A 27,989-nucleotide genomic window follows, 5' to 3' on the forward strand; every position below is an offset into this window, starting at 1 on the left:
CACAGCCAGCCCTGTCATGTGCGTGGCGTATAACGTGTGTAACATAACGTGTTATGCGCATGTTATACATAACATACATAACGTGTACATAACGTGTGTGACGTATAACACCTATAACACCTAACACATGTAACATCTATAGCCTATAACATCCATAACACATACAACATCCATAACACATATAACACCCGTAACGTATGTAACTGGCAATTCACAGTTAACAAATTTCCTGAGAAGAAGGGGGTAATTTTGCTTGAGGAAGTTTGAGAAAGCTGTAATGTAGCAAAAGCATTTGGGCACTAATAAATCACTCCGTAGATGCTATTCGTTTTATTGGATTTGCCGTAGTCAAGGAAAGACAAGGGAAAATGATCTCCTGAGACATCTGAAAAAATTAGAAAAATGTAATTACAAAAAGGCAGAGTTGAGTCCTTCCTTCACCAGTAGCATTCCAGGGGGCCCACAAACATGGCAGCAAGAGACAGGGTGCCCCAGAGTATCCACGGGTGGAAAATGAAGAGAGAGGAAACAAGTAGCCACTGCTGTGTGTAACGTAGCTGTGTGTGTGGAGGCAGTAAGAAAAACGGTGCTCTGAAAAGAAGATGGAGCAAGACTGCCAGAGCCTGTTGCTGTACAGAGATAGAGATTCAGGGTCTGCGCAAAGGTTTCTGACAGCTGGAGTTGGAAAGCACGACAAGGCGGTCACGCTTCTGCAAGGGAGGAGTGTCAACAGGCCTAACAGACCGGTAGTTCAGGACCGGCTTACGCTGGACTCAGCAGAGTCCCAGCAAGTCCACATCTGTCCACCATGTCTTTCTGATCTTTGTGCACTGTCTCCTCTTCACTTACAACGCAGCGTCGTGTTCTTTACATTACAGACCCAGTTCGGGCACCACAGGCTCTGCTCTACTGCCCTATGACCCTGAACTGTATCTTCTGTGAGATTGTTCGTGTGTCAAAATCTAGGTCTGCTCTGTTTTTAGTTCAGCTTAGGAAACCATATGGAATGCTTTAATGACAACCAGTACTTTAAGGGTACTGTAGGAGTGTCAGCAGTTAGATTGCTATAATGTTCTCCTCATCTACTTGACTTCCCATATGCCATAATATCATTTAATAGGGTGTTACACATAATCAGGCAGCTGACCAGCCATTATACTATAGTGGAACATGTGTCCTCTCCTCACCACCACCACTGCCACAGCCATTAGTTGATGAGGAAGAGTTATCCAAATTTAAGATATACGGGTCAAGAAAACTAATACAGCTCAAACCGTTCTTAGTTCCTGCAGGTGGGGTGGGTTATCATTTCACAGGGATCAGTGTTAATCCAGAGGAGTTCAGGTAGCAATGAAGGACAACTGAGCATAAGTTGGTTCCCCCATGATGTTTCCGTGGTTTTCTAGATGACTGGAAGTACTCAGTCCCCTCCTCACCAAAATAAGGATGGTACTGATATTGATACTCTACTTACTAATAAAACTTAATCAACATTGAACATAAACTGTGTAAAGAGCTTTCTCGGCTTCTTTCTTAGGATGTAAACAATATCTAGGTCAATTTGGGATCCTTTTAAAATTTCTTCACCATAAGACCTCCTAATCTCTTCAAAGATACCATACAACTGGTCAAATTGCCACTGTCTTCCCCTTCAGGGACAGCACGTTCTTGATCCTGCCCTCGTCCAGCAATAGCTCTTCTTCCTGCTATGCCAGGCTGAATACCGAATTCCTTGGGCCCAAAAGTCATGAGACGTGGACCGTACACCTCAGGAGACTGGAAGGCCATGACTGTTTGCCAGGCTGGAAGTGATAATGGTTCCTCAGGCCTTCTTCTGCTCCCTGATGAAGAGGGATGGGCATCTAGCTTTGTCCTAGGGGACCCGGCAGCCACCGTTATATTCATTTACTTCAAATATAGGGCCGTGGGCTAATAGTCCCCAGTGGGAACCCACTCCCACTGCTGGTCCTGTCAGACACAGAGCAGCAGCTGAGCTCCCATCACTACCTCTGCCCCAGAGTCCTTCTTGTTAACCAATGTGCTCTGCACTGCCGTTCCCAGGCTTTTCTATTGTTTTAGCATATATCAGCATCCAAGAGGAACAGGGATAGTTCCTAAATTTAGGGCTGTGCATGTGGCAACATTATGAATTTTAAGATTAATAGCAAGATGACTGCTAAAGGTACCTAATCAAGCCGTAAGATGATGTGCTTACAGGAGAACATTTTGTTCCTGCTTATGTGTTTGAAGAGAATACTATATCTTCAAAGCGGGGAGGACTGGTGTTGTTTTTGTGTGTGTGTGTGTTGGTTGGGGTTTTTTTTTAGGCTTCCAGGCATTGTGACTAACCCAATTCTTCTCTCGGCTCTGCTTCCGGTCCACACATGTGGAATGAACAGTTTCCAAATCTGCTTGCTTACTGAAAATGCCCCGTGTCGTGAGGGGAGAAGTAACTCTGAATCTCCGGCGTGCAGCTACACACCACCCCAGATCTGGGTGACAAGATAGGAGAAAGCTAGAAAGACAGCTGCTGCTTGTTGCCTGGTCTTGGGCAAAATTTTGTGCACTGGGTGCTGGCGAACTCTCAAAGTCTGCTCTAAGCGCTGTGGGAAGATTTAGGACTTTGGTTGGGAGATTCACTATTACTCACATGTTTGCTGAGTAAATAAAGTCACTGCTTTTTCCTTTGAATCTCTGTGCGAGTTTGCATGCGGAGAGAGGTCAGCCACAGAAGGCTCTTCGTCGCTACATGTCTTTCCACTTGGAAATGACTGTCTGTAGGCCTCCAGTGCGGTCACATATTACAGAGCACACGGCCTCCTTTTAACACCTAACTTGTTCCCTTTCTGTGCAGTCATCAGACCTGTCTGCTTTTAATAAGGGCTTGTGGGACTCTGACAAACATGACTCCATCTGTCTGTTCCACTTCAAGGCTGTCAGTGTTCATTGTAGGCTGCGTTTCTTGCAGGCAGTGTGTCTCTGTTAACTGTCCTTACAAGGTTTCTTCAAATTAGATCCGGTCAGCAGCACCAAAGAGAACAAAAGCGTTCACTGCCCAGTTACCTGTACTGCCAAGCTGATCTTCTGTAATGAAAAACGATACAAATGAAAAGCAAGTATTACTGTTCACGCAGCTCTGTGTCAAAATCACTATTGCATCCTGATGCAGGAAATCAGCTTTATCATGGAGTGGACTTAAACATGTGTTTGCAGTTAATTAAAAGGCCTTCTTTGAATAGAAGCAAGTTCAGCATGTGCTTAAATGCTTTCACTTGTGGTCTGTGAAGAAAGTCTATAAGCTGTAATTGGCCTAAAGATAGGAGATGAAGAGCATCTTACTCTGTAAAGAGATTTCCTCTTCCAGTTGGTTCCTGTGGCTGCAAAATCTGGGCCCTTTATAAGTCAGCAGCAGAATTCCAGACAAGTTGAGGGGTCAGGATAACATTCTTTATACTTCTTCTGAACCTTGTAGAGCAGATGAAAAAAAAAATAATTTCCCTTTTGATTTTTTTTCTCTCTAATAAAGAAAATGGTTTTAAAATGTGCCTCTTATGTTCAGTTTTGACCTTTCCTTTGTATGTTGGTTGTTTTGCTTTCTTGCTGTCAGTCCATTTATTTGATCCAATAGCATTTGGCAGCCTGCAGCTGCATCATAATTTCTGCCACGATTAACTGCACAGCCGATCTATAACTGGTTTTAATCAACATGCATTTTTCAATGGACTTGAGAGCATTTCCTGACTGGTTTGGTTATCACTCGCTCTGCTTATGGTACAATTAGTATTTTCTTAAAATTCACAGGTAAGCAGATAAAATTCTTGCTCTAATCAGCTGTGAACAGACATTGTGGTTTTAGAGCTAATAACTTATTCAACCAATGTTCAAGTGTACCCTACTAGAAAAATCATCACTATATTAATCATTAAAGGAAAAAAAAAAAAAGCCAGGAAAAAATGTGGCGTTATTCACTTTTCCACACAATGCAGCTTCCCACTGGAAAGATAAGTAATAATGATTCAACAGGGATGGGAAAATTCTGTAAATATAGAATTCATCAAATGAAAAAAAAAAAGTCTTTACACCTTTCAGTAACATTTTTTATTATTATTGAAATAAATTATCCTTCATATGACGTTTGAAATCATATTTGTTAAGCTCTGCCTTTTATTATTTTTAGAAAGAACATAAGTTCTCTAGCTGTAATCTAAGCATTATCTGAATCTAAATATTCTTAATTAATCTAATCAAAGTATTTGTTATTGATACAAATATTCTTGTTTCTAACATTTACACACGTCATAGTCTCACAAGTGGCTGGAGGCCCGGCACACTCATCTCAGCTCTTTGTTGTTTGGAACAACTGTGGGACAGAGTATCTATTATATGCTCTGAAGCTCACTTTCAGAAGAGATCCTCTTGGACCTCCAGCCAATGCACTCAGACTGTGGTGGTTAAACTTTGGAGCCGCCTGTCACATTCAGGTTTAGGACCCCAAGGTGCTGGGCACCCAGCATTCCCCCACGACAGCTGGCAGAGGCGCAAGCTGCATATACAAGAAATGCAACCGCACTCCTAGGCGGCTGACTGTGGAATGTGTCTAACCTAAAAAACAGGTTTGGGAAATTTTGCTCTTTAGGCTCCTGTCGTGGGCATCACATTGGTGGTGGTTTTATTTATTTGTTTGTTTGTTTGTTTATTGGATAAGTGCAGTTTTCTCTCCCTTTCTGCAGTTGCTATGTGAGGACCAAGTGACAGGTGGGGGGTGGAGGCTGATCGCTCACGTCAGGTGGTAACTCCAGCATTCCTACACTGGTGTCATTAACAGCCTACTTCTGGGACACCCCTCTTGTCAGCAATGCTAGTGAAGCCAGGTGGTTTTGAACTCCAACGCTCATTTTCCTCCGTACTGGGACTTGCACCCTTCAGGCAGAGAATCAATGGGTATTTACTGAGCACAGACGCTGAGAGAGATGTGCACTTATCACTGTTGTGCTGCTTCCAGCAGCTGCCTGTCCCACCTACCTACAAAGTCTGTCAGTGACTACACAAAGTTTTCTGGCATTAAAATTGGTCATTTGGGGGCAGGAGTTTCCACTGTTGCTATAGGATGCTGGATTTCATTGATGTAGGACTTTTAAAAGTTGCTTGCAGGAAGAAAGACACTCAGGTCCCTCCAGATAAGTCCTGAGAAGTCCCTACAAGACGAGTGAATATTGTAGGGAAATCATAAATGTGCATGTTCTGGCACCTGAAAAGTCATTTCAAAACTAGTTCAACAAGTGCAATTTTGAATCATGTGAGACTGCAAAACACCTCCGTGTAGTGCTACGAAAGAAGAAATGCCCTATGGTGGCACGTTTTGCCCTAACAAATGGAGTCATGTTGGTACACCTCCACATCTCCTGGGAGCCCGGTGACATCAAGGGCACACCATGCAAATATTTTATTTCAGTCCCAGGGACTGAACTAGCCAATGTCAGAACTTCGTACAGGAACAGTATTGGCTCAGAAGAGGAAAATCCCCAGGCAAATTGGAATGAAAGCCATCACGCTGGCTTTGTGTACAGAGTTTAAAGGATGGTTCCTGGAAGGGCCATGAGCACAGGATGTGGCACATCGTATCGTTTCTGCTCTGCGAGACCAGCCTGCCAAGCAGCCTGGTGGCACAGGAGTTGCAGGGCGTGCTCGGGCACGGGGACCCCTGTGAAACACTCACAGGCTCCCGCTCTGACCCAGCACCAACAGGTCTGATCTTGAGGGCGGCCTCAGGCTCATCCTCGGCAGGCAACCCAGGTTCACCTGGTGTTTCCAGTCAGCTCGTCTACCCACCCAGCTCTGCTGCACTTGGTGCCACAACACACATCAGGTCAGAACTGCATCCAGCCGTCTTGATGACACAGGTTTTTTCATGTAAAGTCTTTTAAGCAGCTGGGATCTTCATTTTACCATTTATATTTTAGATATTAATCGTATCAGCTTGAGAAGGACAAATTTCCCTTTATTACACAATGGATATATCCATGGAAAATCATCATTTATTTTGCCACTCAAAGTGATTTTGTAATAATTCCTTTCCCTTCCCCATTTAGGTCTGTAGTTGCTGTGGATAGCTGTTCCTCAGCCACTAAACAAGCTCATGACAAAGACTGTCCTTTCTAAGCTGCAGATATTTAGAAAGGTGCCATTTTAGCAAATGGTGTCAAATGATCAATGCCTTCTGCTAAAAGCAAGCCTGCGAACACTATAAACGTTCTGTGCAGGTAACCATTTCAGGACCTGTTTGAAAAGCAGCTTTGTCCAGAGCAAAAGTGACATTTTGTCAGTCCTGATCATTTTAAATTTCTCCTCTCCAGAGCCAATGTGATTTGGAACATGCTGCGAACCTGACTCTGAGACCTTCTGGACACTGCTCCTCTCTTCAGGCATGAAAAGTGGCCTTCACTTAAGGAGGGAGACATGAAGGTTTGTGCTTGTAGGTCTCATCACCTCTTTTCTTTCCAAGGACCAGTTGTATTTGATGTTTGTCAAATCATATCCCAAGACAGTGAGCATAAGCATGTTGACTTCATATTCTGTAACTCAATCTATTAATACTTGTAACTGCCTTTCATGGAGGCCATTTTGTGGTCAGCTTAAGCCAGTCTAATTAAAAGCTGGTGCCAAAAAGGGCAGTCATATTTCCACACCGGAAATTTCATTCCTGTCCCCAACTAGGCCTCAGATCTAGCAGTTGCTAGATGCCCCACGAGGGGCACCAGCTCTGCCTGGTAGTGCAACCAACACCCAGTTCTTTTTCTTCAGTATGAGTTTTCAGCCAGTTCAGCAAGTTAATCCTATTTACCAAGGGCTGCAGGATTGCTAGAGCTGACACATAGGACAATGTGATTAGGGCAGGGAAAAGTGTGTGACCATAAACTAGCAACAGCCTGTAGCTGTTTATGCTGATCGTGAAACCACAGTTCCAAATGGACAGTAAGGGAGGGATTCATGCCTGGGAATCGGTAGCTGACACACAAACATCTTCAGATCACGAGTCTCCCTGTAGACTCAGTGGAGATCTAATCAGCTTTGTCAGCGGAGCCTACAGTGTGATTTATCTCCTCCTAGAGTTGTATGTACTTGATGAGATGAATCCCACCCTCAGAGCACCCATTTCTGTCCATGACTATAAAGAAAGCCTGGTATGAAGAGCTCAGAGATGAAGTCAACAGCTAATGAGGTGACTCCTGCCCCCAAGTGTTAGTTCTGCCTATTGTAAGGGAATCTGTTTATTTATTTATTTATTTATTATTTGTACACTAAAATGTGAGTTAGGTGAATTCTTTAATGACCCAAACTGAATAATGTCAGAACGAAGAGTAGTACCTGGTGGCACTTCCTGCTAATATTGATGCTCATACCAACATACTAGAAATGTGATGTTCAAAGCTGTGTCTCCGAGCCAAAATTCACACGCATAGAGGAAGTATTTAGATATGGTCAGTCCTGGGTAGCCAACAGTTCCCTCAGAAGCAAACAAGAGTGGTGGCAACTTTTGGAAAGCACGACATTTATGTAGGTGATTAAGCATGGAAGATCCTCACTTCAGGCACTTTTCTAAAATGTTCTTCTAAATTTCTTACAAGCTAATTCTGTACAGTTCATTACAAATGGCTATTCACATAAAGCAACTGTGAATATTGCTTCTTGAAAGCCTTATTTGTGTTGACCTGCTTAGTACCTACCCAGATGTTTCTGTCATAATGTTTGGGAAAACCAAGTTCACATCAGCATGGGTAGATGAAATGATGTGCCACAGTATTCACAGAGCCAATGGAAGGAACCCATTTCTATCGCTGCTGAGGTGGCAAAACAAATATTAAATACAGCAGTTACTGAAGCTGTCCTAGGAAGGGCTCGTCCATCAAGTTTCCAAGTAATCTTTTCACAAAGTATCTGCTCCATCTCCCTTATTGACTAACAGTGTATATCATCTAGTTAGTTAACAGTGGGGTAAAGGTCTTTTTCCTGCTGTATGTCAAGCTCTTGTGCAAAAAAAACTACTGTTAAACTCCATATAACCTTAGAATTGTCCACTGTTCCAACTGAACTGGAGTTCTAGGAATATGCTTATTCATTTTGTTATTAGTCACATATGATGGACATACTTTGTGCCTTTGATAATTAGATAAGCCAAAGCCTATCTCTTTCTTGGAAATTTCCCCGTAGGAAGATATTCTCCATGTAAAAAAGGGAATAATAAAAAAAGCAAAATATATACTTATTTGATGAGCACCATCACAACATCCCACTGTTGTTAATGCACTGGTATTTGCCGTTTATACCACTATACTGATATAAAATCACTATAAGTACTATCAATATGCACATATATCAACACCAGTGTTAAAAATCAATGAATGAGTAGGTCTTTGTCTATCTGGTATTCAGAGCTTCTATGCTTGTTAATAATGAGAGCCAACAACTTTATGTCTAATCCTAAATGGGAAGAACGTTTCCCACTTGATCTTTTGGATTTCTGTAGGCTTGACAGTAGCCTACAAGCACACAGAAAGGCAACTGATAGCGTTCGCATGTTCATGTTTCCCCAAGGAGTTGCAACAGGCTGACCTGACACGGTCCTCCGTGGGAGGTGAGCACAGCTGTGAATTGCCCTCCGGGACACTCCATGTAGGTGAACATGGAATCAGGTGTGTACATGCATGGCCCCTCCCGAAATGTTCAGTACGGCAGCACGCGGGCAGCACGTAGGTTAGGAAATGTTAGAGGAGGGAGAGGAGGAGCTGCTTGATCGCTGTCATTACAGTTCACCCCGGTCGTATGTAATGGTTTCCTGGCATTGACTCTGGCCTGATCTAGCGATTGCAGCAACTGGGTCACTTTTGCAGCACTACATGGCCCAGCAGCTCCTGCTGGGACATATAGCTTGGCGAAGTCTTCTTGTTGAGGTGACTCATCCTAGACCCACATACCGTACTGTCCTCCTGACCTTCGTAGTCTCTCTCTCACCTGCTGTAGCTGTGTCACACAGCCTGCTTGTGCTGCTTGGTTTGGTAACACGGGTCCGTGCAGGCAGGCCATACAGGCAGCCAAAACTCAACAGTTTGCATGCTACCAAATACAGTCTCTGTGGATCCCACATCATGTTCAGACTATCTAAAACCTCCTCGGGGCTGTCCAAAAGGCAGGACAGACCACAGCCAGCGAAGGGGGCTGAATGACTGTGCCATTCTCAGCTCCAGCCAGGTGCTGCAGCCTTCAGTACCCCTTGCCCCAGGCAGAGCACAGCCACTGGCCACAGAGCTTAAAGCTCGGCTCAGTCATCCTGTGACTGACGTGCTGCAGCATAACGCCAGACTTGGAGGCAGCTCAGCTTCATGTTTCTGTATTATCTGCTCCACCCAGCACGGGAACCTTGCATGGGTCCGTCCCTCTGGGCCAGCAGGATAGCACAGACGCATGGAGACCCTCCTGCCTGCAGCAAGCTGACTAGCAGGAGCAGCAGCACTCAGACCAGCTCCTTGACCTCAGGCTCACTCCTGTGCAGCTGTTTGTCTGGGATAGATGGAGCCTGTAGGGGGGAATGGTCACCTCCAGCTTTTTCTTTCAAGACTCTGCCTGTGCAGCCTTTGGGTGTGCCTGAGTGCCATTATCTGCAAAGACTGCATGCAGCCTGCTGAAGCCACCAAGATGGCAAAGCAGCTAATAATTAAACCTGCTTTTTCGGTTTTACTGCTGGAGAAATGCTTCTACAGCAAAGCGCTAAGGAGAATACAATACTCCTTTACATCAAGAGATTATTCAGATGCCCAAGGTAAATACTGGCCTGCATTTAGCATGCTAATGTCTGTGCTGCTATCTATTTCTCCTGACGGTTTCAGCAAGACCAGTGAGTTCCTCAGCCTTCTTAAAAATTCTCGGGACTGCTGCTTTTGAAGTGAAATGGGAAAATAGTTGCGTTTCCAAGATGGTTTAGAACCTTAGAACAAATCTTAGTTTGTGAAATTTCAGATGATCACAATTGTAACATAAAGTGTACACAGGCGTCTGTTTGCACACAGTCTTACAAATATGGTCATCTTCCTGCTGAGTGTTGGTTAGAGGTAAAGAGCAAGGATTCCTGGTGTCCAAAGACTTGGGAAAACACTGTTGGCTGCCTGGTGCTGGAGACTAGAATAGTGGTCAAAGTGTGCCATCTGGGGCTTCACTTGTCCCAGTTAAAAAAAAAAAAAAAAAAGGCGTCTGAAAAATATAAAGAAAATGGCACAAGCAGACAAGGCGGAGCAAAGGCAGCAAGAGGAAAAAAAAATCAAAAGCAAGTAACAGGCAGAGTTGCCTCCTTCTGCCAGCCTCACCTGATTTTTGGATGGTGGGGCAGTTTCTGCAGGTTTCTCTTTAGCTAAATTGGCTTATTAATAAGACATTATTATTTGTATTAGACATAAGGGTGTCACTTAATGAAAACATTCTTCTTCAGCAAGTAATAAAACACTTTCTCAGTTTAAAGTCTGTCCTCAAGTGTTTTTGCTGGATGGGCGTTAAACTCATGTGGCTTTATTCCACTGAATCATCCCCAGGGAGAGCAGCAGTGAGGGTTGGTGGGGGAAAAGGATTGGAAACAAATAAACATTCTAAATCAAAAAGGCAGGCCTTTATATGCAACCCAGGCCAGAACTGAATCAATGATTCCCCTGGGGCCAGGATTCCTCCTGCATTTACAATCGAAGGACAAGCCTTATAATCTTCCCCTAGGCTTTGTAAACTTCAGCAACTTTCCTTGGTTTGCAAACCTCTTGGTTCATCAGTGTCCGATATGGGGCAGATGTCTGCCAGAGCTGTGAGCACCCACACTTTCACACATCTGGTATCACCCAGACCTTAAAACTTAAAAGAGTTGCCAGCCAGGGAAAGAGGGAAATACTCAGCATTTATCTGGATAGTGGGATAGTTTTTAGTTGGATATATTTTGCCAAAAAGAAAGGACAGGTTTCTTTGGGAAAGAAAGACATGCCTTTCACAGATGCTCTAAAGAGTGAGGAAGAAAAACATGTAATCTCAAAGAAAAGTTCTGAAGTTACTGCTCAAAGGCTCATCCTTAGGAGCTGTAGCATTGAAGTAACCTTAAAGCCTGACTCAGAGAATCTCACATCAAAGACTACTGCCTGAACTGTGTAGTACCTTTCTGAAATCCAGCCAGCAGTGGTAAGAAGGTTTCAGGTCATGGGGAAGCCGTCTCATTCCCCAGTACATCCAGCCCTGCAGTCTGGCTGTCCCCTGGCTGCCAGTGTGTTCTGGCAAGAGCAGCAACAATCACTCACATCCAGATGGTGGGAATGTTTCAGGAGTGGATAAATAAAACATTAACAATCACAGAATCATAGAATATCCTGAGTTGGAAGGGACCCACAAGGATCATCAAGTTCAACTCGTGGCTCCGCACAGGACCACCCAAAAATCAGACCCTGTGTCTGAGAGCGTTGTCCAAATGCTTCCCATGCTATGGCAGCTCGGTGCCGTGACCACTTTCCCGGGGGGCTTGTCCCAGTGCCCGAGCACCCTCTGGGTGCAGACCCTTCCCCTAACCCCCAGCCTGACCCTCCCCTGTCCCAGCTCCATGCCGTTCCCTCGGGTCCTGTCGCTGTCCCCAGAGAGCAGAGCTCAGCGCCTGCCCCTCCGCTCCCCTCGTGAGGGAGCTGCAGGCCGCCATGAGGCCTCCCCTCAGCCTGCTCTGCTCTGGGCTGAACAAACCAACAGACCTCAGCCTCTCCTCATGCATCTTCCCCTCCTGACCCTTCACCATCTTCATGGCCATCCCTCCTTTGGATGCTCTCTAACAGTTTCATGTCCTTTTTATACTGTAGTGCCCAAACCTGCACACAGTACTTCAGGTAAGGCCGCAGCAGCGCAGAGCAGAGCAGGACAATCCCTTCCCCAGCCAGCTAGCAATGCCAGGCTTGGTGTACCCCAGGATACGGTTGGCCCTTTTGGCTGCCAGGGCACACCGCTGGCTCATATTCAACTTGCCATTGACCAAAACCCCCAGATCCCTTTCTGTGGTGCAGCTCTCCAGCCTCTCATCCCCCAGTCTGTATGTGCAGCCAGGTAACAGGATTCAGTGCTAGAGAACACCTCTGAAGTAACACGCTGCAAAGAGATGGCCTTAAAACAACTAAAGGGATCAGTGGACTTTTTGGCCCCAATGATTCTTGGTCAATTTTGTGAAAAATTCTCCCCAAAACCCATAGAAGAAGAAGAGATTGTGAAATGGTCATGAGAATTCTCCTTTAGAACATGCACCTTGCAAAAGCAGTTACATGGAAATCCTTTGCTTCCTACAACGCTTATGTAGGGTTAATGTTTCTACCACCCCAGACATAAGACAATGAAACCCCAAGGAGCTGTAAATAAACTACTGTTGTTTAAACAGCCACTCCTGCTCCCATGCCAAAGGAGGATTAGCTCAGACAAAATAAAAAGAGGGGAAAGGATACCAAATATTATTATCATTTGATACCTTCTCAGTAATCAGTGTAAAATTACCTAAGACTATCCTCCCTCTTTTTTGAAGTAACCACTTTCTAAAACAAATAAGCAAAAGTGACACAAATCTGAGGAACCTTGATGAGAAGACAGAGCACTGAGTGCATGTGGTGACGGTCTCACCCTGTTAATTCAGAGTGAATTCCCCTCCTGTGAAGGTAGGAAGTCAGGCTACTGGGCTGTCAACCCAAAGACTGGTATTAAATTAATTAAGAAAATTAGAAGGGTGGATGTTGCTATAGAGGGATTTCCAGTTTACCTAGTAGCCCACATTGGTAAGTTATGAATGACCCAGTAGCTGCGTAAAGACAACATATTAGCATGTTTTTTTTTTCCTACTAGCAACATGCTTAAAACAGAACAAAAACCTTACTGACAGGTGACGGAAGTCCCAAATATAAGATTCCCTAGAATAACTGACAGGTTGAGAATTGTCTGTTGTTCTTTTCATACTTTTTTTTTTTTATTTATCAAGTGCAGGAAAGTACCTCAGCAGTAGCCAGGGGTCTTAAAGGTGTTACATGCAGTTAGGGGCAGGTGGTGATAACACTGCATACATGTCATGTTTCTCAGCACTGCTGAGGGTGAAACATGACAGGATGATTTAGAGCATGATAAGGAGTTGCCCTGGCATTAAAAAAGTGAGCAGCTACCATTCTTCCAGGGCTGAGTCACCAGGAAGAATGAGGCTGTAAACTGGGGAAGAGGCTAATTGTTTTGTGTTTGGCTAGTCAAAAGAAGAGTAGAAGACAGGTCTGTGTTTGCATATGATGAAAGCTGTCCTTACCACTGCAAAGATTTGGTTTTATTCAGTTTTTCTTGTTGATGCTTCTGATTTTCTATAAGGGAACAATTGGTGATTTCACTGTAGGATCACTAAAAATATTTGTTCACAGCCTGGTACTGTGGGATACTGGATTAGGACTAAAGCTGGCAGTGTCTTTGGCAGTATACGTTTATATGATAATAACAATAATAAACCCATGCAGAACATACACGGTTTTTCCCCAACTTTGTACCAATGCCAATTGGTTACATATGAGATAACTTTACATGTCCAGTAACTCCAAAGTTCTGAACAGTTAAATAGCATTATTCAGTATGTACTATTCTCAAAATACTTCACCATGGCCTAGGAATTGCTTCAGTCCCCACCAAATTAAGGTGAAATTTTTTTAAGAAAGTTGTCTGTTTGCCCAAGCTGAAGATGTGGAGAAACATCTTGGTAAGCAGGACTTTAGAAACAGTTCCCATTTCAGACAGGGAGTTTTGCATGCAACTGAGGCACTGCAGATATGGCAGGCCACTTGCAAATGCTGCAAAACATTGTGATAACGCTTAGAATCGACCCTTGTAGCAAGTGCTACTTCACTTCCAGAAAATGGCCTTGCAGCTGGAATCCAAACCGTCAAAAATGGAATTTAAAAAAAGCAAGTGACCATTAGAACATCTGGTCAACTTAAGCCAAGCTTCTAGGGTTTTATATAAGAAGTTCCCGCAGAGCCAGATTTGAAAACAAAACTCATGGTTATTGCCTGGCACGAACCCAAGGCTGAGTTCCTTGGCTGGGCTCTGCTGTTCAGTTGAGCTCATTCCCTGGAGCACAAGCAGAGGACCAGGCTTCCAAGACCATGATTAACCCACCGCTTCTTGCCAACACTTAACTGTTTTGTTTGCACCCGCAGCCATGCCAGCAGCATGTGCAAATTAGCAGCAGCTACAAGACTAGTCTGCTGTGGATTCCTTTAGTCTGAACGTGAGACAGCAAAATGAACAGGGAAAGAGGTTAAAAACATGCACAAGTGAAGGCTGTGGTTGTTCATACACAAATTCCCTTCCAAGCTTCTGAAGTAAGGTTTTCAGGGCTCTGCCCGGACAAATTCCCTGAACTTAGGCAATGCAGGGTCTCGTTTTCAGTACCTTAGTTAAGATCAGTAACTAGAAAAAAATTTTCCATGCCCTTTTGCTTTTTGATAATGGAGGTCCATTGAACATGGTTTTGCACAGAGGTGAAGTTCCCCTGTTTCCGGTTTCATTTTTGAGGCATCAAGCCCTGAGTCAGGAATTTAGCTTTGAAGAAGAGTGGGAAATTTAAAGTAGGGAGCTTTACTTGTTGCATCTTCTGCAGAGACTGAGCGACACATTCTTGGCTGCTCGCCTGTATTCACCACGCTGTTGATCTGTGCCCAACACATGGCTGAGGGTGACTGAAGGAAAATAGGTGAAAAGTGACCTTATGTATGAGGGTGAGGCCCCAGCCTGCCTTACAGGCAGACAGATCCCTTTGAGCACATCACACAACTGTTTTCTGAACACACTGGTCTCTCTGGAAACTAACCTAATGGTGAGAAGGTTTTCCTAGCTTTCAGTTCACCTGGGGAGAGAAATTCAAAATGTGCCCTAAAGGTAAGTCTGTAATAATTCTTACAGAACTAGGTTATTTTTTCCAATCAACCAAATACTTCCTTGATTATATCATTTTCTTTAATGCTAATGCTTCCTCCTGCTTTTAGTTGCAACCACAAAGTACTTACAATCCAGTTCACGCTAATTACGTGGATCATTGCCATAGGAGGTATTTGCTTCACCTCCCAGGAAATCATTATCTGTCATGATCTGCCATTTGCCCTGATGGCTTTGTTTATGTTATCATCCAAGTCTCAGAAAGTCTATATTATCTTTCCCTAGTGGCAACTAAAGATTGATTAGCAGTAGTCAGGAAAGACTTTAAATGGCAATTAGTGCTCAAGTTGGTCCGTGACTTTAACACTGGTGTTTGTCAGGCAGGATTTTCTAAACTTCCTGGATGACCTAAATAGGCACCTAGCTCTGGGGTCACTGGAATATTCCCCGATGGTCTGCGAAGAGCTGAGAGGTCAGGTATATAATATTGCTTCTATTTGCAATTGGATGATAAAATGCATTATGAGCAGGAAAAAAATATGCATTCACTGTTCCCTAAATACTACATACAACTCCAGAGAGGTCTGTAGTGCCCCAGCTTGCCAGAGGGCTATTGATGTGACTTCTTGTCAAGGAAAGTCCGATTTGGTGGAAGCCAAGATTAAGAGCTCTACCTAAAGTGGCTTGTCTTCACTGCTGTTGAATAAGATGGATGCATCGTTCCTGCTGTGCCCGTGGCAATGCACGTTGTCCACGTATCGCAGACAAGAGTAAGTATTTACAGACATCTAATGCTAATGAAGTTGAAGTCCAGCCAAGGTTTCACTGAATTTGAAGGGAAGTTTGTCATCTGCTTTACTGGGCTTCTGTTGTGTCCTTGGGACTTAGACTGATACATACGTGCAAAAAATTGTCTTATGCATAAGCTTGCTTCTGTTGACCTTACAAGAGCAGGACCTGCTGAAAGAGCTGATTAATCAGTAAAAAAGTTTTTAGCAGCTATCTTTGCAAATGAAAAGTTTTTCAGATTAGTATGAATAATTGAAAAAATTACTAGCTCTAGCCAAATATTCAAGCACCTGTTAAGTTCCTGCCATATTCCTCAGAAATCTGCATGTTGCATGTTTTATGACAAAAAAATGCATGTGGAGGTTGGTAGTAGAAACTGCATTGTTTAGTAATTATCAGTCGCTGCATGTCACAGCCTAGCCACAGTTTCAGCTGCCAAGTGAAATAGACATCATGCATTGAGACCAATAACATAGATATTTATAATTCTCGGTAGAAAACAATGCAGTAATAACTGGGCCCATGAATTACCTCTGCTCAAACCAGGTGAAGCAGCAAGAAGTCATACATCAGTCACGATAGGAACCAGTCAAAAAATGAAAGTTAATTAGTGAGATTTTTTCATAAATACCTTATGTTTCTTACCCAGAAAGAGCTTACATTAAAAAATAAGACAATTTGTAGCTAGATAATGCTAGGTACCTCTGTGACCTTTCTTCTCCTTTTGTATCATAAAACTGACTCATATCATTGGCAGCAACTTGAGTTATGTACTTTCATTTTGACAGAGTAAAAATGCATGTTGTATAAGTCACTAAATGACCGCAGATTTCTGTATCTCGGACCTAATAATTGAGCGTGGGTGCAGCCTGAAAGTGAGATCCAAATGGCAGGAGTCCATTTTGCAGAATATAGAGGATTTTTCTTCCGATAAAACTTCATCCTTTCATGGCAGCTAAGCCTCAGAAGTGCACTTTGCCTTCAAAGGAAGATGTCAGATAAAGGCGTCGCTGCCTCAAGTATAGTCACTTCCCAGTATTGCTGATCTAGCTGAAAGCAAGATTAAATGACAAAGCACTATAACATGTGGCACAACACTATCAGTCTGTGGAGCCTTTTAAAGTTGTAAAGACTAATATTTAACTTTCAGCTAACTTCTAAAGTAAATATACAAATAAAACTCACTTCTTATATCTGAGGTGGATTATATTATATGTAGCCTTAATTATGCCAAAGTCTTCCCCGGCTTTATGGTTATCAGGATTCTTCTGGCTTCACGAGTTACACAAGGGAAGAACAGGACACAGACATAGCCCGAAGGCTGTCGCTGTACCATCACTAGGTCCGACTGTATTTTGGATTATGATTGCTATGCTTACTGGGAAATAGACATTGTCCTTATCAGCACAGCAAGTGCACACAGACACTAAGATGATGAACAGCATAAGTGAGAGCAACCTCTCTTTTTTGGACAAAGAGAACTTGCAGCAGGGAGCTTCTGCTCTGCACGTTTTTGTGCTTGTGGGAAACTGCAGATGGACTCTTGCAGTGAGCACCTGTGAACCAGTTTGTGTCATTATTAGGATCAGATTGCCTCCTCCTGGCTTATTTGCTGAGTAAAGGTAAAAATGTGAATTTTCCTGGTGAAAAGTATTTTGTAATTAGTTGTTACAGAGGATTTATCCTTCCTTCTATTCAATGATACAGAACAGATTAAAGGACTTTGTGATATTTATGTTTAGGAATAGGATTGATGGTCTTCTACTTTTAAACCTGATTTCCTTTAAAAATCTGCCAGAAGTGCAGACCTGTACGAGATCCCAGCGCTGTCTCTGAGCTCCCCCCTGTGACAAGCCTGTTACAGATGGAACCTAAGGCACAGGGCAGGGTCTTGAGCAAGGTCTCACACAAAGGCTGAAGACGAGGGATCTGGTCCACATTTTTCCAAAAGTGATGCAACTTTCCTTCTAATCTATCTGAGCCAAAGTGTGTTCCATGCACAGAAACCTTCTGTAACTTCAGAGGTGACGCTTGTATATCCTTCGAGTGCCCACAACTCTAGACATTTCTAACATTCCTGGTACTAATATTAAACAGTAGCGAGTATCTCACAACATCCAACAGTGAACACTGTTATCATCAATCTGTATGCCATGCAAGAGGAAGGTTTAGCTGTACTGTCTATATATGTACAAATTCACCCTTACTCTTAGGAGATGAGTATACCCCTCAGCATGATGGCAATGTTTGGCAAGCAGTATATAAGCAATCTCTATTCCCATACACATTCTATTTATTTCCTTGTACGTATTTGGAAACCTGAATGTGACTCCCATGCATGCTATGGGAAAAACAATTATGCGTTTGTAGAAAAATGTAAATTTCAGTATTCCAAAGGAAAAATCCCAAGACATAATGAAGACAATCCGCAGGATGTCTTCCCCTACGTTCGACATACGCTGGTAAGAAGCTCTTATTCCAAAAAAGAAACTCCAGAAAGACTACATTTGTCATACTAGAACAATAATACTTCAAGAGGACATTGTTGGTAAGGCATCTCAAGTAGCTCAATGCTACAGATGTATCTTAAGCTAAGTTCTCATTTATTTCTGCCAACATGATTGATAGTTTGCACACACTGTAGCATTTTCTATACATAATAGTGTAATTGTTAACTAGGATTTTGATTCAACTATTTTTATAAAACACGCATAAAGATGCAAAATGGCAAATTACAGATAATTACAATTAAATGCACCAGCAAGTACAAAAGCAACTGTAACCTAAAAAACCCATCCTGCAGCAACGCACTTATGATTTTCTGAAACAAAACAGGCAGAAACATATTTCAACCAGATTTTGTGTTAATGAATGTATCAATAGGCTACAGGAGAGTCCCGTCGATTAAAGGGCAACAGTGCCATCTTGAGGTCAGTAGAGAACCAAGTAAGAAGGGAAGGTGCAGGTATTAATTACTCTGAAGGTATTTGACTTTTAAATGCAGAAATTATTTACATATGGTCCACGAGAAAAAAATAATAATATCAAGACTTTTTATTAGTTTGATCTTGTTAAAATCAAAGCATTTTATCAGCCATTTCACAATACAGTCTTTCCTGAATCACAAATTATTCATTTACTTTCTTGGTTGCTTGGTTTCCTCCTTTGGCTAATTGGTACCTGTATTCTGCAGATGACAAAGCTTACATCAACAATGCTCGCATCCCACATTTTTTCAGGTTAGAAGAATATTACCACATATTCTACCCTCTGCTGTTGTATGGGCTACACAATAAAGATCCACATGAAGGCCAGAAGAACTGCATTGCAGATTTTCTGGTTGAGGCACAGGACAGAAAAATCTGAGTATACAGACATGTTAAGGAAGTAGGGATTCAGCCTCCAAATATGTGTAAGATTCTTAAAGCAATATTTAAGAATGCAAAAGGAAAGTTGCGCTGGGCCACATGGCACAGCTACTTTGGCTATACACACCTGACAGATACTTCCCACCACACCTAGTGCTAGGTTGTGACCACCAGAGTACTGGTAGTTTTAGACTAGGAAACAAAATGATTATCTTTTAATTCTTTTAAGCAAAGGTAGCAAAAACAGTAAACACTTTGCAACTAGATACCATAAGCTCTGCTGGGTTCTTGAGGCCTTGCTGGAGCAGAACTATTGTTTGGTGATACTAATATCAGCAAATATGCCAAAATATTTTTTTTCCAAATTAGATTCTTTTCCATATAGAAGACATTTAGAATAATACCTCTTTATATAAGATTCATGGCCCAAGAAGAAAACAAGTGTTTTAAAGATCAGCTGTTTTCTGTGAATGCTTTATAGCACTTCTACCTAGAAATAATAAATCTTTGTATGCAATATATTACAGACATTGCAGTTCCAAAGGATTTATTTTGAATCTTGACGCAGAGTTCATTCATGAAACTTACAGCACCCTATGCAACACCCACTCTAGAAAAGAACAGTGAGAGCTAAGAGGGAAGCTTCTAGAAGAAAGCTTCTAGAAAATACAGACTTGCTATTCCAAGTAGAATTGCCCCTCCCCGAAACACAGGTGCTAATACCCTGGATGGAGTCCTGTCCAGGACAGCAGAGCCAGGGGATCAGTCTACGTCTCAGTTTCAAGACAAACTGGTGATACTATACCCCAAAGCGAGTCTTTTAGGAGCTGACAAAAAGCCCTGCAGCTGTCCAGGCAGCAAGGACGATAAACTCATCACTTATGCTAAGCTGACAATCATTTGTCAAAGACATTAAACTAGAAGTAGCCTGCTTTGATAGGTCACCTAGTTAGTAAGAGGAAATACAAAAATCTTTTTGCTCTTTTGAGAGTTAAAAAAATATTTACAAGCAGATAAAAAGCCACTACTTTTCCACATATACAAAATACCAATACTTTTATCAAGTATTGTACATTATGTACAGCATCATTTTAACCTAGAGACTGTGAATCTCTGTATTTTTTTCAGCTGAATGTTTTTTACACCAGATCTGTAAAAATCTGTTTTATTATATTCATTATTTACTTTTTTTCAGAGATGTATGGTAAACAAAGAAAAACAAAAGTTTGTTTTTTTTTAAGTAATACAATTCAGCTGGGTATCAAACTACTTATTTTTGTAACATAATCTCTTATGTCCTTATTATGTCTACTATGTCTAGACTTACTATGTCTACCCATAGTAGACTAAAAGAATTCGTATAAGGACCGTTAAACTCTATTTTCAGTAGGTTCCAGCTTAAAAGAAGGCATAAATATCTTCCTAAATGTTTAATCAACTCCAAAAAGATAAATACCATATACCTATGTTACAGTTTCAGCGCATGCCCAAGATTTGCCTGCTCTTCAGTTGATAGTTTTTTTCCAGTTCACACAGTGCTTGAGCACGCAGATTTGCAGCATACAGGCGTCTTTTGAGATCCGCGCATTTCCCTTTGGGAAGGGGGTAGTTTTCCACATTAGCAGGAGGCATAGCATTCTCTTCGCTTCCACCGAAGTGGACTTTCTTCTTGGTTGTAGAAAGGGGGAACAGAAGCTCATTGTCTTAAGAAACAAACAAACAAAAACTGAATTAGTGCATCTCAGCATTTATTGCTTAACTGATGTCCTTTAAACCTGTCACCCATTTTGCTGCCTACCTATGGATTTCAATGATCTAACTGAATACGCTTCAGTTCATAGCAAGAGTTCTTTCCCATTTTTGGAGAAACATTTGAAAGCAAAGTTTTAAAATCATTGTGGTAAAAGGATATATACCACTGCAGCTTCTAGAGAGTATCTAAGGAAATATTACTACTTGAGACAAGAAGAAAAACACTGAGTTTCTCCTGCAGGAGAAAAAATAGGCAGTAACAATCCAGTTCAAAAGGGAAATGTAGAATTAAACTCTCAGCTACTTAAAAACCTTCTCTCTCCTTCATAGCAGGGGCAACCCCAAGTTGCCTGTGGTGGTCCTTCTGTCCTACCCACAATGTTCCAACCCTTATCCTATTAAGTCAGTGGTGTACAAACTAGGCTCCAACTCAATGAACGTGTTCAGGTGCATCAATAATTAACAAGCTGCTTTCACTGCAGCCTTCAAAACAGGAATTTTCATAGTATAGCTGTGCCTCACCCACACAATAGCCGCGATCAAGAGGCAGTTTGGTATTTTCAGTGACTTACTGTACAAAAACTACCATCAAACAATATCGTAACAGCTGAGCTGTCTCTCAAAAGAGCCAACTTTATACGACTTATCTTGAATAAGAAATACAGAAGAAGACCTTATTAGCAGTCCAACTGTCCTCATCATAACTCTGCTGAAACCCTAATTCTCAGTTTGTTAGGCTAGAGCAAGGAGGCAATAAGCACAGAAAGGTGAAAAGGATCAAACTGAAAAGGCCAGTGAATGTTTCAAAGCAGTGTAATTTCATACCAGTAAGTGATACATTTTTTAAACATTAAAACATCTCCCGGGAAGCTGAAAAATCTCTGCAGAAATCGGGGAGTGTCTAGGACATGGTCATAGAAACTTGGATTTTTGGTATTCCTTTTTACTGTGAAGTGAACCACACAACTGACTGAGGAAGAAATTAGGCATATGGGTGAGAAAGATGGTAACATTAGAGCAACTAAAGATAAAAGTAGCAAGTGATCTTGATAACATATTTCAAGAACACTTAACACCATCTGTGTCAGGACTAGAGGCATTTTAGAAATAGTATTACAAGAATATTGTGGAACGAACTAGAAGATTAGCAAATATTGATACAGAAGTGTTTAATCAAATGATCTACAGCTTAGAACATAGCAAGAGCTGGTCACTCTTTTATGTTCACTTTTCTGCATTATCTATCTAGACACATTAGTTACTCAAAGTGGCTTTGCTCCTCTTAAAAAATTCATGTACTTTGTGAAGATCAAAATATAGTATGAAGGAGTTAGGGATCAGAAGAGAACAGAAGCATGTGCTGCAGCTTGTTTAGCTTCAGTCATCCACTACTAGAGGCAGCAACAGAAAGCCCAAGACAAATTTATTTAATGTTGTGTTCTTTAACATATCAAATAGAGAGGGGCGGAATTGTCAAAGTAGACAGGTGTGTTAGAGATGCTCAGGTACCACTAACTTCCAGGGATATTTTACTTGTGTTCTTTCCTGCCATGTATAAACACTCCATGGGGGGGACAAAAAAAAAGTTTTTGTTTGTAGTGGTGACAGTAACATATGTTTATTTCACTTTATTTCTGACCAAAACTAAATGAATAGATGTTTTGCTACATGTTAAGTGTGTTCACCTTTCACTGTTCTAGAATTACTACCAAAACACAGCCATTTAATACCCCCTCTGTCTTACTTTTCCTTTCTCCTAGGGAAAGCAAGAGTATTTAGTCATCTATACTGTTAAAGATATCTAAGTTGCAACGAACAGTAGATACTACCTCTCTTATTATAGAGAGGACTTCAATGTTACCAAGGCCAAAGTGAGCATCAAATACTCATGAGCTAGTAAAACAGACTGGACTCGAGGTAGTCAAGTACTGTAGCACCTTTTCAAAGCTATTCTTGGTTCTTGTGAATTAAACTGAAGTAAGTGAATAGCATTTTGTATTCTTCAGAGCTTACATGATGCTTTGATCACAGTTGGGGGGCTGGTAACAAATATTAGTCCCCCCTTTGAGGACTTCAGAAGTTGAACTAAAGCTGAAGTGATTAAGAACGTAAAAATTTATTAACTAAATCAATGTCTGTGAGAAATCAGCTAAAATAAGTACAGCTCTGAGGAAGTTTAGATTACAAGTCAATACTTTGGTATTTCATCATAAAAAAATAGTTTTAAAAGAAAAAAATTGCAGTGCTGACAGTGGTAACTCATACTCATGAGCAAACATCGTTCATCAAGTCCTTCTGTACAGTAGGAAGTCAGAAGTCTCTTCCCAGCCATGCAGAGATAACCGGGGTTTGTACTGCTACACTGGGACTAGGTACAGGACGCTGGGCACCACAGGCATTCTTCTGGTCATACCAGCCTATGTTTATCAGTGCAACTGGCTTCTCGTATACTTGCATACCTGGACCATCTGCAGAAGCTAATGTCCTCTGCTGTTTGTAGAGATTGTAGTTCCTCATCAAGTTCTCAGCTCTGTTTTGAAAAAAATAAGTTTAAGCTTTTTGTTGTAAGATTAGAAACTCTACGATCTAGGCAATTATAGGTTAGTAGATACCTAGCAAGTTTGTCCTCTGCCAGTCTCTCTCGAACACAGAGTTCTCGTTCTCTCTCTGGAAGTAGAAATATGGCAGCATGTAGTGTTAGAATGTAAGTGTTAAAGGGATTATGCATGATGGATTTTCTTGCAGAAAAATACAGTGGTAACAGCCTGCCAAATGCACCAATGTTTCTACTCCTGTGGTTCTAAACAAAGCAGCGTAGCTGCTGTGTGGACACAAGCTTTAACGGAACATTAATAAAGCACTGGACAAGAGCTCCAAAATGCTAGTCTTTTAAAAAAAGTCTGCCACACCTACAACAATGAAGCTGTAGAAGCTTTCTACTCTGCACATTATATCATGGCACACATGACACCAGGTCTGAATAATCACTTAGATGCCAGCTAACAAGTCAGCTATGACTGAACACCATGTTTTACAGCAGCAGCTGTTATTCAGGCTCAGAAAGCTGAACATACATAGTTAAAAGCCTGTTTTCAAAGCCTACTGCATACGCAAAGTAGTATTTTATCTAGTCAAGATAAGTGACTAGATGAAACAGCCATCTGTGTTGTTTCACAGGTAAGCTACCTGTAGGGTACAGCTGCTATAGAAGCAGCTAACCATTCATTCAGGTATATTTTATATTGCTCCAACATTATGCTCACCTTAGGCTATACATTAAGGTAGCTAATGTTAATGTACACAGAGTAGGTGAAAAGCAACCTACACTGCACAGTGCAGGGCAGTATATTCAGACTTTTTCTGCATACTTTGCAGATTATTGCTCATTTTTAATAATCTTCACAGACCAGACTTCCATTTCTGAACTGTCACCTACATCCTAGTAACTGAAACCCAGAACAAACTAGTATTGGTGATCAAGTCCAAGCATTTTTGTTTTAGCCTTTAGAGTTCTACTAGCAACAACAGGAATATGACAGCCTAGGGCACTAAGATGAGGGGTTTGAAAATAGTCAACCTTCTCTTCCTCAGCACTTAATCTTTTCAATCAGAATCCTATTGCCACCCCCTTCCCAAAGGGAAATATCATACGCTCCAAACGTTGCTCTCTGTCTTTAATGGCTTGCTCTCTTTCTTTTAATTGTTGCTCCTTCAGTTTCAGCTCATTCACTGGAGCATCTAGATGCTGCAGCCTCTCTGGCTCCCCGGATCTCCGGCCTCTTTTATCAGAGTTTTTTTTAAGCTCTTCTGTCACCAAGTCTGCTATCAAGGGGTGCTGCAGAATATCTTCAACAGAAGGTCGGCAATAATCCTAGAGGAAAGAAATTACCAACACGTCACTTCTACAGCCAACAAACATTATGGCCAGGGATTCCCTAGCAAGAGCCACCTCAGGTGGGAACCAGCTATGTGCCATACAGTGAAAGAAAAACTCAGAGCATGGTGGGAGCAGCCTGCAGAGGCCAGAAGATTCTGGCGCCAACACTCTGCATCTCCCACTGTAACTTAAGTCCTAAAGGATACACGCCTGTTAGAGACTCAGGTTGTTGTCACAGCTTTGTTGTCCCATGCAAAGGTCTTTTCAACACCCCCATCCCACTTGTGTGGGGCAAGCTATACATTAGCCATATAAAACACAAATGAAGACAAAACCTCTTCAAAGTTCCAAACACACTGGGAACCATTTTAACCCCAAAGTTAGACTACAAAATTCCACATTGGCCAGTACTGAGACACCATTTCATATCTTATTATGATGGCGTAATGCTTGAGTTGCTTCTTTTATTTATTTAAGTGGCCTGAAAGCACCATTTCCCCCACTTCCCCATGCAAATGATATTGCTGGTGAAAAGACGATGGCATCACTACTTCAGATCAGTTTGTTCCGTAATTTAAAAGGAAAACTAGTACTTCAGTACTAGTTCATATCATGGGTGGAAAAATAATAGTTGGTTCTTACCTTTAAATTCAGCATCTCTTTGAGAAGTTCATTCAACTGCTCTGAGTAACGATATGGTATTCGTCTAAATTTTCCTTCCCTTATCTTCTCTGCCAACTCCTTTTGGTTGTAAGCTCTAAATGGAGGCCTAAAGAAGAGTATTTTTCTTGAAGTCTCCCACTAGTTTTACAGGATTTATTTTCATTAAAATGTCAGACTAAGAAAAAAGCAGCAAGATTAGTTACCTCATGTCAAGACCAATAGAAATAAAAATCTTAGGACGGGTCTTTGAAACCTTTAAGCTTTCATTTATACAAAATGTAATCGCTTACACATTAAAAGTTACTCTTCTACATTTATTACCATGCTACTATACTTACGAGAGAGCACATAACTCATACAGGAGACATCCTAGAGACCAGATGTCAGATTTTTCATTGTATGACATGTGGTTCATTTGTTCCTAGAGAGAGAGAACAATCTTTAATATTAGAGACATTGTTCTCATATTGCAAGATCAGCTGCTGTTTGAACCTGAATTAAACCATTGGTTGCTGGGGGTACTTTTAAGGTTCTTTCTTAATTAACCTCCACAGGTATCTTACTAGTAAGGTCTTAACACATGATAGCAATGCCACGCTACAGAAGCCTGAAGTGTTGCACCAGTTTTCAACTGATAAAACCCCACATTTCAGGCAACATTAATCTTCCCCCTGCCAAAAGGCACTATCAGTGGAAACACATTCTTGTTCATTTCTAATACAAATTAGAATCTTACTCTCAGTGTGTAATTTAATAACTTCTTTACCTTGACATTGTGAAACAGAACTCTCTAGCTTCTCTGTTCCTTTTACAGAAAGATACTCCAACATAATTACTTTACATCTATAATATTCCAAGCACGTAAAACTTATACAGTGAAAAGTAACCTTGATTAGAAGGTAGTAATGGTGTGAGGAAGAAAAGGAGATGAAGGTATCTGCAGGCTAACCATCTGCAAAATAACCTTGTCTCCAGAACATACACACACTTTATCAAAGAGTCACCTGCATTTAAGACTAGCAACCCTTAATTAAATCCTCCTAGGTATTAATGGACTGAGACCAACGCTGCAGAAAACAGTTCTTAGAGGGACAAAAGGGAAGATAAGGCACAGAAGAGAGGTCTTACCGGAGACATATAATACGGAGTTCCAACAAATGTTTTGGCAAAGCTGGTGTCATGGTGCAATATTCTAGCCAGTCCAAAATCTCCAAGTTTAACATTCTGCTTGCTATCTAGGAAGACATTTGCTGGTTTTAGGTCACGATGCACAGTGACTGCACCGTCACTCCGTCTATGACATTCCTTCAAGGCCAACGTCAATTGAGTCAACACTCGGAGAACAAAGCTTTCTTCCAAGTAATGCCTGAAAGACAAAAACATTTAACGAATGCTAATAGATGCTTTATAGCATGCACCAACTTCAGTAGTTGCTGCCAGTCTTAGTCCTATATTTTAAAAAGTTACTAATTTTATAACTCACTGAATCAAGCTCATCATCTTTAAAGATAAGCTATCAGAAGACATCTACATGTGTTATTTTAAGAGCAGAAATTGAAAAAAACATGTTGTAAGGTGTAGATTTTTGTTGTCCACATAATATTCCCTTCCTCCCTCAAAGGGTCTAACAGGTATGCAGCATTTCCATTACTAATAACACAAATATCAAATTGTAATTGACAAGTTGAGAGCTAAGACACCTGATTTTCAATATAGCCCTCCTTAAATGAAAGCACCAATTCGGTTCATACAGCTCCAACGCCACCTTGGACTGCTCTCACAGAGCAACACATGCAGCACCATGTACTTATTCGATCTAAGACTGTGAAGATTAACATTATACTTCAGAAGCAGAGTTTTTATCCTTTGGACAGAGAAGCATCCGATCAGCTGGTGCATCCTTTAGCAGATCTCTCAGCAGCGTTTCACACAACGCTTTGCACATTTCAGAGCAGTTGCTGGGTCCAGAGGGCTGGACTCAGAGGCACAAGTTCAGAGACACATTTCACTTTAACCTCGCTCTTTTGACTGCCCAAGATGCCTCACGCTACGCAGCCCCAAATTGCCCCAGAGATACTTCACATGCCTTTCCTTCGTGCAGCGGGCGATGAGGCTGGCCAGGTCCCCGCCGTCGCAGTACTCCATGACGATGTACAGCGTCGTGCTGCTCCTGTCGATGATGCGGTCGTGGTAGCGGACGATGTTGGGGTGCCTCAGCTCACGGAGCAGGTTCACCTCCGAAACGAGCATCTGCTTCTCCGCCTCCGTCATGGAGCCGTAGTCCAGCTCCTTCCACACCAGGATCTACAAGGGGACGGACACCAGCGCTGAGCTCACCCAGCCCCAACCCGACCTCGCTGAGGAGGAGCCCCCAAAACCCTCCGCCGCCCCCACCACGACGATAACGACGCCCGCCGCCCGCCTCACCTTGCCGTCGGCCTTGCGCCGCACCTTGCGGCACTTGCCGTAGGAGCCGGCGCCGATGGTGAGCAGCACCTCATAGTCCTCGGGCCGCCCGGGCATGGCGCTAATGGCGGCCGCGCCCAAAATGGCGGCCTCGCCGCCACCACCAGCTGCCCGCAGCCCCCCGCCCCGAC

At 42.2% G+C, this 27,989-nt stretch overlaps 1 protein-coding gene across 1 annotated transcript; it reads right to left on the reverse strand.

Annotated features, from left to right (window-relative positions):
- Positions 1-18,007: 18,007 nt before the first annotated feature.
- NEK2 (NIMA related kinase 2) lies at positions 18,008-27,988 on the reverse strand. Its single transcript, XM_083827786.1, has 9 exons — positions 27,820-27,988; positions 27,479-27,696; positions 26,521-26,758; positions 25,731-25,813; positions 25,372-25,498; positions 24,504-24,723; positions 23,465-23,519; positions 23,312-23,382; positions 18,008-20,803 (listed from the first exon to the last, which is right to left on the reverse strand). The coding sequence occupies exons 1-9, from the start codon at positions 27,913-27,915 to the stop codon at positions 20,577-20,579; spliced, it is 1,335 nt and encodes a 444-aa protein (XP_083683912.1). The 5' UTR covers positions 27,916-27,988; the 3' UTR covers positions 18,008-20,576.
- Between the last annotated feature and the right edge of the window lies 1 nt (position 27,989).

This window comes from Anser anser (genome assembly GCF_964211835.1).
Source record: "Anser anser genome assembly, chromosome: 3".
Taxonomy (NCBI): domain Eukaryota; kingdom Metazoa; phylum Chordata; class Aves; order Anseriformes; family Anatidae; genus Anser; species Anser anser.

Bases quoted from the DNA above. Each gene is read 5' to 3' on its own strand.
- NEK2 (XM_083827786.1), bottom strand. From the start codon at position 27,915: ATGCCCGGGCGGCCCGAGGACTATGAGGTGCTGCTCACCATCGGCGCC. The intron at 25,814-26,520 runs GTAAGACCTCTC...CTCTCTCTCTAG, and splicing joins CTCCGTATTATATGTCTCCG to GAACAAATGAACCACATGTC. The intron at 25,499-25,730 runs GTAAGTATAGTA...ACTCTTCTTTAG, and splicing joins TATGAGTTATGTGCTCTCTC to GCCTCCATTTAGAGCTTACA.